We start from the raw sequence: 12334 nt of genomic DNA on the forward strand, positions 1-12334 counted from the left end.
TACCGGACTCCGTTAACGTGGGATTTCACGATCCTGCAAGCACTCGCTTAAACATTAAGAAACCCCACAGCCTGCACCGGCACTGTGCTGTGACCCGCAGTGGCCTCCAGTCCATCAAAACGACAGACGGCCTCCAGTTTTTTTCCGTCATTGTCAAAAGAAGTTCCGTCAATGATGGAAAATATTCGGTTACGGCAACCTCTGGCTGACCCTCCAGGCATTTATTATAATATACTCTTCATTAATGACGTGAATATTATAGAAATGTGAGGTGTCTGTATTATTTAAATGTTGCTTTGAGCAGTCCAGCATTAGAGCCGCTCAGCGATGCAGTGGAATGTTTGTCTCCTTCTACTACATAGATGGCTTCCATCACCATCACAAGGATAGTTGTGTACATCAAGTGTCAGACTGTTCCATCAACATTAATGCCAATATGTGCATTGAAGTAGAACTGAGGAGGACAGACGCAGAGCATGAACACCATAGAAGAAGTGTGTTTTTATTGATCTACATAAACTCACCGGTTTGCAGGCCACTTGCTGACACTCTGCCACCGAACACTGGACCTCCCCGTCGCTGCAGACACATCTGGAGCAGAGGCTCGGCGCCCACTCTTCACCGTCTCTGTAGGCCGTCGCCTGCCAGGAGCAAGACCCTGACACACACACACACACACACACACACACACACACACACACACACACACACACACACACACACACACACACACAGATAAACACAGACTGAGTAAACAGAGAAAATGAGAGTCAGGTAATGAGCTGCACTGTTTGCCCTCAAACTCAGTGATTTACAGTGAGGGGGAAAGGAAGTCGCTAATTAGCTGCTAACCGTTGGGACGCATCATCACAGCTCGGAGACGTCATTAGAGTCGGTCACAGCTCGGCTCCGACTGCTCTGTGCACTCTAACAGCTCTGTGTCTGTCACAACAACGAGACGCCACACACTCCATGCATCACGGGATCCAAGAGTGAGCGTGGACCGGGACAAATACACTAAACACTTCCACCGGAGACACGGCTTCATGTCAGGAGTTCACAGGAATAAATGAAGAGATAACATCAGGGTGTCAAAGGGTTTGTCTCGTAAAGAAAATGTATTAAATTGAACTGGAAGTGACTGTAATTTGGAAAAATCATACTGCAGATGATTTTATTTTGAATGGGATGAGAAGTCCCCAGCTATAACACATACTTAGTAACATTCACACCCAAACACAAACAAATAATGCACCATATTACTCACCACGGTAGCCCTACCGCATGAAAAGCCTTTATCTCCTTTATTCAGGGTATACTTCACACACAAAATGACCGTTTGTACATCAATGACTGACCCGGACACCTTGACTCTCTCTCACACAGCTCGTGCAGTATAATCCAAGTCTCATTTAACCATTTACTTCACCAAACACATGCACTTTAGCTAAAATCATAGGGATTGGGAGCATTTCAATTACCTCTCAACGGCTCTCAACATGTCGCCGGTGGCTAACGGTGCTAAAAGGGCTGACAGTGCTTACGCTGTGTGCCGTGGCGGCGTTATCAGCTGTGACCGTGTTTTAAATAGTATGATTTCAGTGAAGAAGCAAGTGTGGGAAATAGTGAGCACACACGAGGATAAATGAGACTTTATTACAGCAGGAACTGTGTGAAAGACTGTAAAGAGATGTGTGAATGTGCAGTAGCTTTACTGTTGGTAAACACGGCGCCCAATGACTTCAACTCATCAAGACTTTTGTCTGTTTTCTGATTCTCCGTTCCCCGTGGAGGCGTGAGTGAAAACAAAGCTTTCATCATGAATTCAAGGCGACACGAGGTGAGTAACTGATACGCAGACGGTCACTTTGTGGGTGAGGTCCTCCTTTAAGGTTTCCATTGAGAACATTTACATTTTGATTGCAGTTTTGTGTGGATGGATGCACCTAACACAACATTTGGACTCTAGAATAAAATCTCTGGGACTAAATCAAATAAAACGTGGTTGTTTAAAAGCAGCTATTGTCGGAAGAAAAATGATAAATCACATGAATTCTCCTGGTAATGTTTTGGAAAATAATATATCCAAACACAAACAAAAAAGTAATTTAGTCCCACAGTGCACCAATGCTGTGGTTGAAGAAACTAAACACTCGAGTGGTTGGATGAAAGCGGTCCAGGCCTCGCCGACAGAAGGAGTAACACTCATCTGAGGTAGAAGAAGCTGAAGTGAGAGCAGAGCTCATGTTTCTTTAAAGAGGAGGAGGTGAGCTGACCTGAGGCAGTGTGCTGCTCTGTAGGAGACACAAACACACTTAGACTCATGTGAGTGTGTGAGTGTGTCTACAGGGAAAGCCCTTCTGTATTGTGTGTCGTTTCTTGGTGTTTGGGCTTTATTGCATTTTACACCACATCGTGTGTTTGTAAGATTTTTTATTTGACTTGCACGCCTTTCTTTAGCCAGCAGTAAGCACGTAAGCGTGTGAGAACTCCAGCCGCAGTAGAGCCTGAAGTGAAGCTGCTGCGTCTGAATGTGTGGCGTTGTTCATCCGATGGTGAAGCAGGAAGTCACTGACAAACACTACGGGTTGTTCTGTGAGGCTTCCTGTGAGCGGAGACACTTTACCAGCAACGACCATTTAATTAAAATCATCAAGTCAAGTTAAGTCAATTACAGTCAATCTGTTTTTTAGAGACTGAACGTTTACATTAAGCTGCATTTATTTAGCTGAGGCTGTTATCCAAAGAGACTTCAAATAAATGCATTCAGCCATTTAAGCTGTTGGTACGACCATAGGAAGGCAATGTGTTGCAACAAATTTAGTATTTGTGCATTATAGGAAGCTTCAACGTCTACAATGCGTATAAGAGAAACTGTGAGTACGTAAAAAGAAAGACATTTATAAAATGATGCAGCTGGGGAAGGAGGTAATATTCCAAGAAAGAAACTCAGAAGTTATGAAACTGAAACTTGGATATTCTCTGAGATTAAAAGTCACGAATGAATGAGGATGATGTCACGGATCAACCTCATCACACTGTTAAACACTGCGGTGAAGTCAGCCATTGAGCGCAAAATGTATAAAAAATGACAGAAGTATTTATTTATGTTCATAAGAGAACGTAAAAGAGAAAACTTGGATATGTAATAAACCTCTCCGTCAGAGAGGACATCAGATAGCACGTTATTATGGCTTCATCTGCTAACTCATGAGCAAAATAAAACGTGCAACAGGTACAACGTGAGGATTAAGTACAATGAACACCGATGTCAGCATTATGTTCATAAAATATCACAGCAAGAGCACGAAAAATACAAAAAACGAATTGAATTGCATGAAAAGGCGTATATGTATCTTTCAGGACCTTTGGGACAACAACAATTGACATAGCGGTAACATTTTTATTTGAATTTCTCATTTGTTTTCTCACACAACTATGACTCCCCAGCTCTGTAATGTATTCCTTTTTACCTCCGGCACTAACACGCCTCCGTAGACGTCTGAGTTATCTGCACTCACACACTGCTGCCTGGTTTCCATCCAAACACAGCACACATTTTAAAACCAAAATTCTAAATGCAAATTAATGTGAGATTTCCCGTCCACAACCGTCACGCAAATACTGTGGAGTTGGTTGATTGAGATAAACAGCCTCCTGTCGGGGTGCCATTAAATCATTTCAAAATAAGAGGCTGCAACGAGATGATGTAATTAACAGAGCAGCAGTCGGCATGAAAGCAGGGGGATGGACGCCTTTTTGCTTTCCAATTGACAAACAAATGCTGTTTGAGAGACAACAAGCAGGCTGTTGTGAGGAGGAACATGTGTTTGTTTTGTTGCTCTGAAGATTTCAGCATTGGTACGCGTGCAACTCTCAAACGCTCTTTCACGGCTGAGACTCAAAGCAGCCCCGGTTTGTAGTTGATGGAAAAGAAATCCACGAGAGACAGAGGCAGCATCTGAAATCTGTATATGTGCACATGGGCACTGACGTACGCCCTCACCTCCCTTGCGGCCACACTTGGGGCAGCACTCTCCAGCCGGGACGAACGGGCTCTGGTCCCCGGGACAGCTGAGGGGGGGGCAGGGCCGAGCGCTGCAGGACACACTCCCTCTGGAGCAGACACACAGCGAACAGGGCGAGGGACTCCACTGGCTGTCGTGCTGTGAGGAAACAGACAGTTACACTCTGAAATATAACAACAGAAAAAGAGAGTGAGAAGCAGAGAGGCGGTGGGATGAGGGAAGCTGTGAGGCTCTCTGTGGACCGGATGACTTCGTAAGCCTGAGCCTGAGTGACAGACGAGAGGACAGAGTCACAGAGAAGAGGGGGAGGAGGAGGAAAGATGTCTCAAACTCAATGGGAAGAGGGGAGGACGACAGCAGGGTGCATGTGAATGTGGATAAAGAGGAGACATTACCTTTATATTTAAATAACTGACAGAGACTACGTTTTAAATGCAAACTATTATTCCAAATATAACAATATTCTGAACTTTATATGGCTCATGTGAACATCTTCTTCCGTTTGGATACTCTAAGTTAGACCTCGGAGCATTTTCCGATTGAAACATGTGGGAAATGTGGTTATTATTCTGTTTTAGGAGAATTCTCTGGACATGTACACGGAACATTCAGAATATTAATTCCTTAATATGGGATTTACGGCAGTTTGCGACACACCGAAAAATGTACAAAGCTGGAGTAGAGATGCATGTCCAGAAGAAAGGAAGGAGAAACACTCCTACTTTTAAACGTCTTGAAGGACTTGGATATCAACAGCTTTTTGGATGTGAGCAAATATCTCAACGCCGACCTTTAAGAGAAGCTGTTTGAAGGAATGAAAGAGGGAGGCTGAGTTCACACCGTCCTATATTTTGACTCAAAGAAGCAAAATGGCACAAGCGGCTCCTGCTGTTTCACTTTTTCACTTAGAACGCCCAGTTAAAGACGTGATCCCTTGCTCGATTTCTCCTCATCATAGTGTCCATAGTGTTGATAAAAGGCCTCGGGCCAACATGTGCTCTGTGATCGACAGAAGCGGATTGATTGGAATCGACACTCACACAACCATCTCGGGGGTTTTAATTAGAGCACTGTTTATAGTGGAGTACATCCGTTCATGGATAGTTGAGTTCAGTTTGTTTTTTTTAGCTGTAAACGAGATACCAGCATGTCGACGTCGCCTGCAGTCAGAATGATGGAGGTGAGGAATCTGTCTTTTCTCGTTTTCGGAGGCGTCAGGCTGTGCAGTAAAAACCTTCTTCAGTCAGCGTGAAATAAATCATTAGTATGAGTTTTAATGGAGAATTGATCTTCATGCTTTTTCACCTTGGAAAGAATAGATGTCTCAGGAGAACAACAAGTAAAAGACATTCATGGTTTTTGCTCACAGCCAATATGCCAATGAGTCCTTTAAATATAAAAAAATAAACGTTTGGGTCACGACCGCTGTCCAGGGTGCTGATTATGGAGCTTTAACAGTAACAGTTTGGTGTTACCTTCAAATACTGTGATATAAAAAGTGTCAGCATATCGTCAAGTCCTCCAAGAAACCTCAGTTTAACATAAAGGCATCAACCACCATAGAAATCATCATCCTTTGTGTTTCCAGTTGTCTGCAAAATGATAAAGAACAGTTCTTCCTGTCAAAAAGCAGCAACAGGAGTGACAGTTTGCAACAGCTGTTGCTGTTCTTCAAAAGGCCATGAGTCCTCTCCAGTCTTCCTCTGGTAGTTCAGATCTGTGTAAAGGGCCACTTCACCAGGGAAAACGGACGCCAGTGGACTCCCCAAACCCGCCCTTTGTTTCCCCCTCAAGGACGTGTACTGTCCAAAATGGCTGCCAAAAGTCCAGCTCGTTAAGCCCGTTGATAGAAGACGAACAAGACAGCGATTGTTTCTTTAGTGAAAGGGAGGCGGGGAAAGGGGGGGGGGGGGGGGGGGTCTGAAACCAGTTATTCAGCAATGAGCAAAGTTAACAGATGAATGCTTTGAGATTTAGAAGTGTAATAGCTTCGGATGTTCGCACTTAGACAAGAGAAAATCACCACAGACACATGTGATAATTGAAAGTGTCATTCAAGAAGCAAAAGGCATTAATCTTCTATATCAGTCTTCTGGTTTCAGTCTTTCCACCAGCTGTTATACGCTGATCCTCCCTCCTCAGACACAAGAGCATTAGTGAGCTCACACAGCGGTGTTTGTGGATCAGGTCTTGCTCCTAAAGGTGGTTTTATGGGGTTAGAGCCAGGACTCTGTGCAGACCTGTCAAGTCTTCCTCACCAAAATAGGAGAACTATTTCTTTATGGATCTGGCTTTGAGCACGGGGACAGTGAAACTGTGAGCAAATAGATTCCCCTGCATTGGAACCATATATCGGTTGGTGGACTACAGATTTTATGTCTCGAGTTCGGGAATTTTGGCCGTCAACATTTTTTTTTGGGAACCAGAAGTGACAAGATAGGGCTGGATAGATGGATGGATGGATGGATGGATGGATGGATGGATGGATAAAATCGAACACTGACATTTTTAAAAGATCAAAATGTTACAATTAACTTCCTGAACTGAAAACACACTGTGAAAGGGTTAAAGTTGTACGATGTAAACACAAACAACTCCTAAACTGGACAACGTCGTGGTAAAGACCTGTCAATCACTATGTAGCCCCGCCCCTAAAGCATCCCCTGCTGTATGGTCTGTTTGACTCTAAATGGACCATAATGTACTAAATGAACATCATGCTGTATTGAAGAAGACTTGAAACTAGAGATTGAGACCATAAACTCATGTTTACAATGTTTACTGAGGTAATAAATCAAGAGAGAAGTAGAGTCATTTTCTCATAGACTTCTATACAACCAGAGGAGTCGCCCCTGGTGGACACTAGAGAGAATGCAGCTTTAAGACATGAAGCATCTCAGAACCGGAGATTGCCGCCTGATTGGAACTGAAATCAACCTATAGAGGCTGCATCTGTATGCGTGTATATCAGTGCAGAAACAGAGGAAGAGAACTTCACTTACTCCATAAACATCTCCTTCGTACTGGCAGGAACCCGGGGACGAGGAGATGCACTCCGGACAGCACTTGTTGGCGGGGATCCTCAAACGCTTGCCCTTTAGAAAAGACACACACACATTAAATACACACATATACATCAAACACAAGCAGAACACACACAAATCCCCACAGAAAATAGAAAATAGATGCGTGTCCCTTTAAGCAGCGTGAATACAAAACTTGTTGACTGCAGTCGGTCTATGTTTATGGAAAGTAACCGTCATGTGACACAATTAGTACAACGGGGCCGATAATAATGAAAACGTGACAACTCCATCAGGTGTGCGCAGCGCGTAGAATAGAGAGGTATTACAAAACATATTACAATACAGATTCAACACGCAGTCCTTTATCCACGCTGCATACACACCCTGAATGAGGCCGAACGTGTGGAAAAAAGAAAATGAGAATGCAGCGAGCAGCGAGCAGCCAGAGCAGGTGAATAGCTTAGGTGTCATTTATATGTGAATACAAATTATATATATATATAAAGAAGGAGGGAGGGGGGGGAGGGGGGTAACATTTGTATCAGTGTATTGTGTCAATTGAGACAGAGAATAAAACTGCATCGAGGTACAACCAATCTGCAGGAGGAGACACATTGCATGTGAACAGGCAGGAGAACGGCGACTAAATGTATGAATAACAACTGTGGGAAACAGAATAGATGGGGAGTGAGCTGTGTAGCTGAGCTGTGTAGCAGTTTGCCAGAGCGAGCGTTTACATCGTACTTTGAGCTGCATCGATCACCTACAAGCACACACAACTTTATCCATCACAGCAGCCCCTTTGTGCTAATAAACCAAACACTAAAACCTCTAAATGCTTCCATATATTTAAGCTATTGTGTCTGTTTTTGTCCTGAACTTGTCATCTTGTGGTCCCTCTGGCCGTCTTTGTTTTCAGTCTGCTGCCTCAAATTTAATTACCAAAAATATGACCGTAGAACAAGAATTTGATCTAATTTCAGATTGTATTGCTGCAAATGAAGAGAGATGGTTCAGTTGTATTCATCACTGGACTGCCGCATTCATGAGACTCGAGGTTTTCTCCTCTTGCAGAGTAAAACAATCATGTCGGGTGAAGTGTGGTCAGTGAATATGAGATTTATCGAGCCACTTTCCTGTCTCATTATGAAATAATGTAAATGAAAAAGTATAGTGGACAGTGAAGGTTTCTTCATATATTTTTGGTATCCATTATATCAAACCGATGTGAGTTAGGCAGATAAAGTTTCAGATTATTTGTTCATTAAATGGAGTTTTTAAGTTAATTGTTTATGCAGTTTTTTCCATCTAATTCCATTTTCTGCCATCTAACCATGTGACACAAAATGTCATTCCTGCTGGTTCCATTTCTGGTTTTAAACAAGCGATACAATTATAATCTATGATATCATTTAGCTTGTTAGGTGAGCTGTTTGCGTGCCGTCATCAGTTAGTGGTACATGGGATACATTTCAAACAACATTGCAAAATAAAACCGTGAAAATGAAACAGAGAACAAAAGCAAGAGACGAAATGGCATAATTAAGTACTAATGATTGCATCAATGAGTAGGAAACATGCAGAGGCATTTCTATTGTTGTTTAATGCAAGAAAATACAAATAAATCTGGTATCTGAGTTCAAGCTGCTAGTCCAGTATTCAATAAACTGGAATTGCAGGTTCCTGTTTCTTAAATATGAGATTTTCATATATGATTTGTGACTGCTGGCCAAACAAAAACAAGCAATTTAAGGATGACTCTTTGGGCTCTGGGGAGCTGTGATGGGCTACTTTTTGATAATTAACGATTAATCGAAGAAATCATCAGCAATATTCTAAGATTTCTGAATTCTTGGACTCAGTCGGTATGTGTTACTTAAAAAACGCCATTTTAAACGACAAACACATAAATGAGCCGTCCTATACAGACAATCTGTGGTCGATGATTAACCCCAAGAGTAAAATTAAAAATACAAAAGCTTTAGATAAAGGCAGTGGATTTCAAAAGAAAGCGCTATAATCTGAGACAGACGGATGATAAAACCCTTAATAGTTTTTATCACAGTGTAGGTGGGAGAGAGTCACATTTTAAGAGCTTTTTAACTGTCGGGAGCACACGGCTTGGTGGGCATGATGACTAATTTTTAATCAACACTGAATTGCAAGCCAGCAGAGTGGAATTCATTAGACATTGATTGTTGCCATAGCTCAGGGTTGGGATTGGATTTGACGTCGTCACCGCAGGCTTTGAGGTTTAAATCACATTTAAGAAGAAGCACGGGGAGGAAGAGCCGGATAGATGGAGTGAAAAAGAGCTTTGAAAATGTGTCCCTGTGAATGCAAATGAGGCAACGACAAAAAAATTGAATCTGGGCTGAAACTAACGGTCTCCAAACTGTTGTCATTGTAGCAAATCAAAAGGTGCAATCTGCAGACACCACTGCACAATAGTCTGTCATTACATTGATTCTTGTTGTAAGGGCAACTCACAAAGACAAGTGATTAAAAGGGCCTTGAGTAGATCTGCACCTCAAGGTAAAAATGTAATGAGGCCGTTTAAATCACAATAAAAAGGATCTTGAATATTTAAAGTTATTCATTTTCTTCACTTAGTGTTGGAGTCTGGTACTGTTTCTGGTTGCTGCCCCGTGGCTAATGGAAGATATTTCACAGCTAAAAAAATATGCTTCTCAATTTCTAAATGTCGAAGATAGTGGGTCTGTGGATGCATGTGAACTTTTTCCCATTTGCTCCCAATTTGTCCAATTCCAAATGCTTCAAAAAGTATTTCTCAAAACTAGAGATACTTTGGGAAGAACATTCTTATTGTTGGACTTAAATCTGAGTGTTTTACCGTGTGCTTCACTGGATACAGCATTTTAAGTTAAGTTAAGCTATGTCAAGTGAAATCTTTTGTCCAATCTTGTTGAATTAAGAGACAATGCTGTCAATTATGAGATGTTTCTTTTTGTTTGTGTGGCAGCTCTAATAGAAAGTTGCATAACATAATGCTACTCAAACTGCATTGGCTAACATTTACATTCACTAGCTACATCTAATGTTCATATTTAAATACAGTGTAATGTTCACTGTGTAACTCAAACTCAATGGCTAACATTAGCTAGTAAACGTTACCTCACTGACATTAGCTATTTAGTAACAACATTTGTAGTTGGCCTGGATAAAGAGCTAGATCTTTAAATTGCTTAACCTCCACCTGCCTGAAAAATAAATTTCTAATTAGCTAAATCTAAAGCTCTTTTACTAACTGAATAAACAGAGTCGACTGAAACTATGTTAGCTAACGATGTTAGCTAGCTAGTTAGCTTAGTTGCCAAACTGACATTTTAAGCTTAATCTGCTGCGCTAGCGGTAACCTAAAATTTGTAGCTTAAGTTTAAATAACTAATACTAAACATTTTAATTACTTAATCTAAAACTACCCCCAAAGTGAATTTCTATCAGTTAAACCATAGTTATTCTACTGGCTAAATAAATAGTCTATTCGAGCTAAGGTTAGCTACCTGAGCTAATTATGTTAGTTAACATTAGCTTAAGCTTAAACTAGCCATACCAGACTAATTTACTAATCTATTCATAGTCAAAATCAAATATTGCACTTCAACCTAAAATGTTGGAAGCTGATCTTATGAAGCTTAATGATCTGATACTATCTAACATTAAAATATGTTTGCTAAGTTATAAGCCAGCTGACGTTTAGCGTTAAGCTACTGGCTAAAACTTCAACTAACGTTAGCTATAACCGTCAAAGTGGCCTGCATACCTTTAGGGTTAGGGGACAGTAACTTGTTCCACAGAGGAGCTGTGGTCCTTTGACTGCTATATATTGTTCCTCTGAACTCCATTGTTGTCCAAAGACTAGCTAATGTTATATAATTACATCAATGAGACTTACTCTTCCTCTGTGTTCATTTATGACCATTAACACATGCACTTTGTTTTTACTGCCCCAAATAGCCTCCTCATTAGCGCGCTGAATGTGTATTAATCTGCCACTGGAAATAGTCCCCAACAAATGTAGTGTTTACCCATGTTTGAGTTTGTTTTGGACAGATTTTAAAGGAAACGACTCAGCTTTCTTAACTTTAGTTCATAAAAGGCACAAATATTTGTAGTATAGTATTTTATACTGTTCTTTTTTTTTTATAAAGAATAACATGCTGAAAGGAGCCAGCTTGTTCCTTTTGTATGAATGGCCTTCTGTAGTTTTCAATAACAAAATAAAAAAAGCAGCCAAACATGTAGAAATGTCTTACCCTCTGGAAGTCACACTGTGGGTTGGGGCAGTGGCTGGGCCTGCAGATGGCCACGTCGCTGTGGCAGGCACACTCCTGACACGACTGCGGTCTCCATGATGTGTTGTTCTGTCAAGACAAAACAAAAATAAACATGAACCACTACCGAGGGCTGACTTGATTCATCACAGCAAAATAAATAAAAAAGAACTCCCTCATGCTCCATTATCATGTCCTAGCACACCCACATGTCATGTTGATGTTGACAGCTGGAGGAAATGACAGTAAACATATAACTAGACCCAGTTGTGCATATTAATGCGGCTGATAAAATGTCTCACTTGCAGGTAATGTGCAGCAACTAGTTGCTTGAGTTCTGCATTTTTTATTTCCGTCTGTTCACGTCTTTCCAAAGTGAATTATCTCTCCCGTTCATGATATTTAACAGTCTGATTTATATCATTCAGTGTCATATCAAGGGAATCAGAACTGCTTCCAATGCATTGCAGCAGTTTGTATTAGAAGCTATACAGTACGTGAGGTCCACGATAGCCGAGTGCGGTTTTGCTGCTCTAGCTTCCAAAATGAAATGTGAACACGAGCATAAGAAAATCATTTCACACTTTGAACTCTTATCATCCTCTACACTTGAAGCTGTATAACACTGATGGATTTCTGCTGCAGGTGGAGTGAAACTGCTTCAGTGTTGATTATAAGCCTTGAACACCACGGCCAACTACACAAAGAGATAAAAAGTAAGAAATGCAAAAAGACTGGAGACCACTTCCGCCATCTTGGCTGGATCTTTGAGCATGCCGGCTATTTGTCAGCAGCTCATAACACGGAGCTGACAATGTCTTATGGCTAGCTTAAAGCCAAAGCTAAATCAATACTCCAGCCTGCATTTGCTCAGCTATATCATCTTATGGTCCATAAATCAGATTTAGCCGGATGATTAATTACCTACTCATGACGGGAATATCCACAGGCAGCTATTCTTATGGAGTGGACACTTTGTGGTTTG

General features: G+C 41.5%; 1 protein-coding gene across 1 annotated transcript in view; it reads right to left on the reverse strand.

The window, feature by feature from the left end:
• Positions 1-12334, reverse strand: part of fras1 (Fraser extracellular matrix complex subunit 1) — a 173068-nt gene that overhangs the window by 133929 nt on the left and 26805 nt on the right. Inside the window, exons 5-8 of the mRNA XM_076105022.1 lie at positions 11332-11439; positions 7031-7123; positions 4007-4166; positions 525-658 (exon numbers count right to left, since the gene is read on the reverse strand). Coding sequence (XP_075961137.1) covers positions 525-658; positions 4007-4166; positions 7031-7123; positions 11332-11439 — 495 coding nt within the window. The remainder of the gene's footprint in view (positions 1-524; positions 659-4006; positions 4167-7030; positions 7124-11331; positions 11440-12334) is intronic.

The sequence above is a fragment of the Anarhichas minor genome, unplaced genomic scaffold, assembly GCF_050575085.1.
Source record: "Anarhichas minor isolate MPS153535 unplaced genomic scaffold, ASM5057508v1 ptg000030l, whole genome shotgun sequence".
In the NCBI taxonomy this organism is placed as follows: domain Eukaryota; kingdom Metazoa; phylum Chordata; class Actinopteri; order Perciformes; family Anarhichadidae; genus Anarhichas; species Anarhichas minor.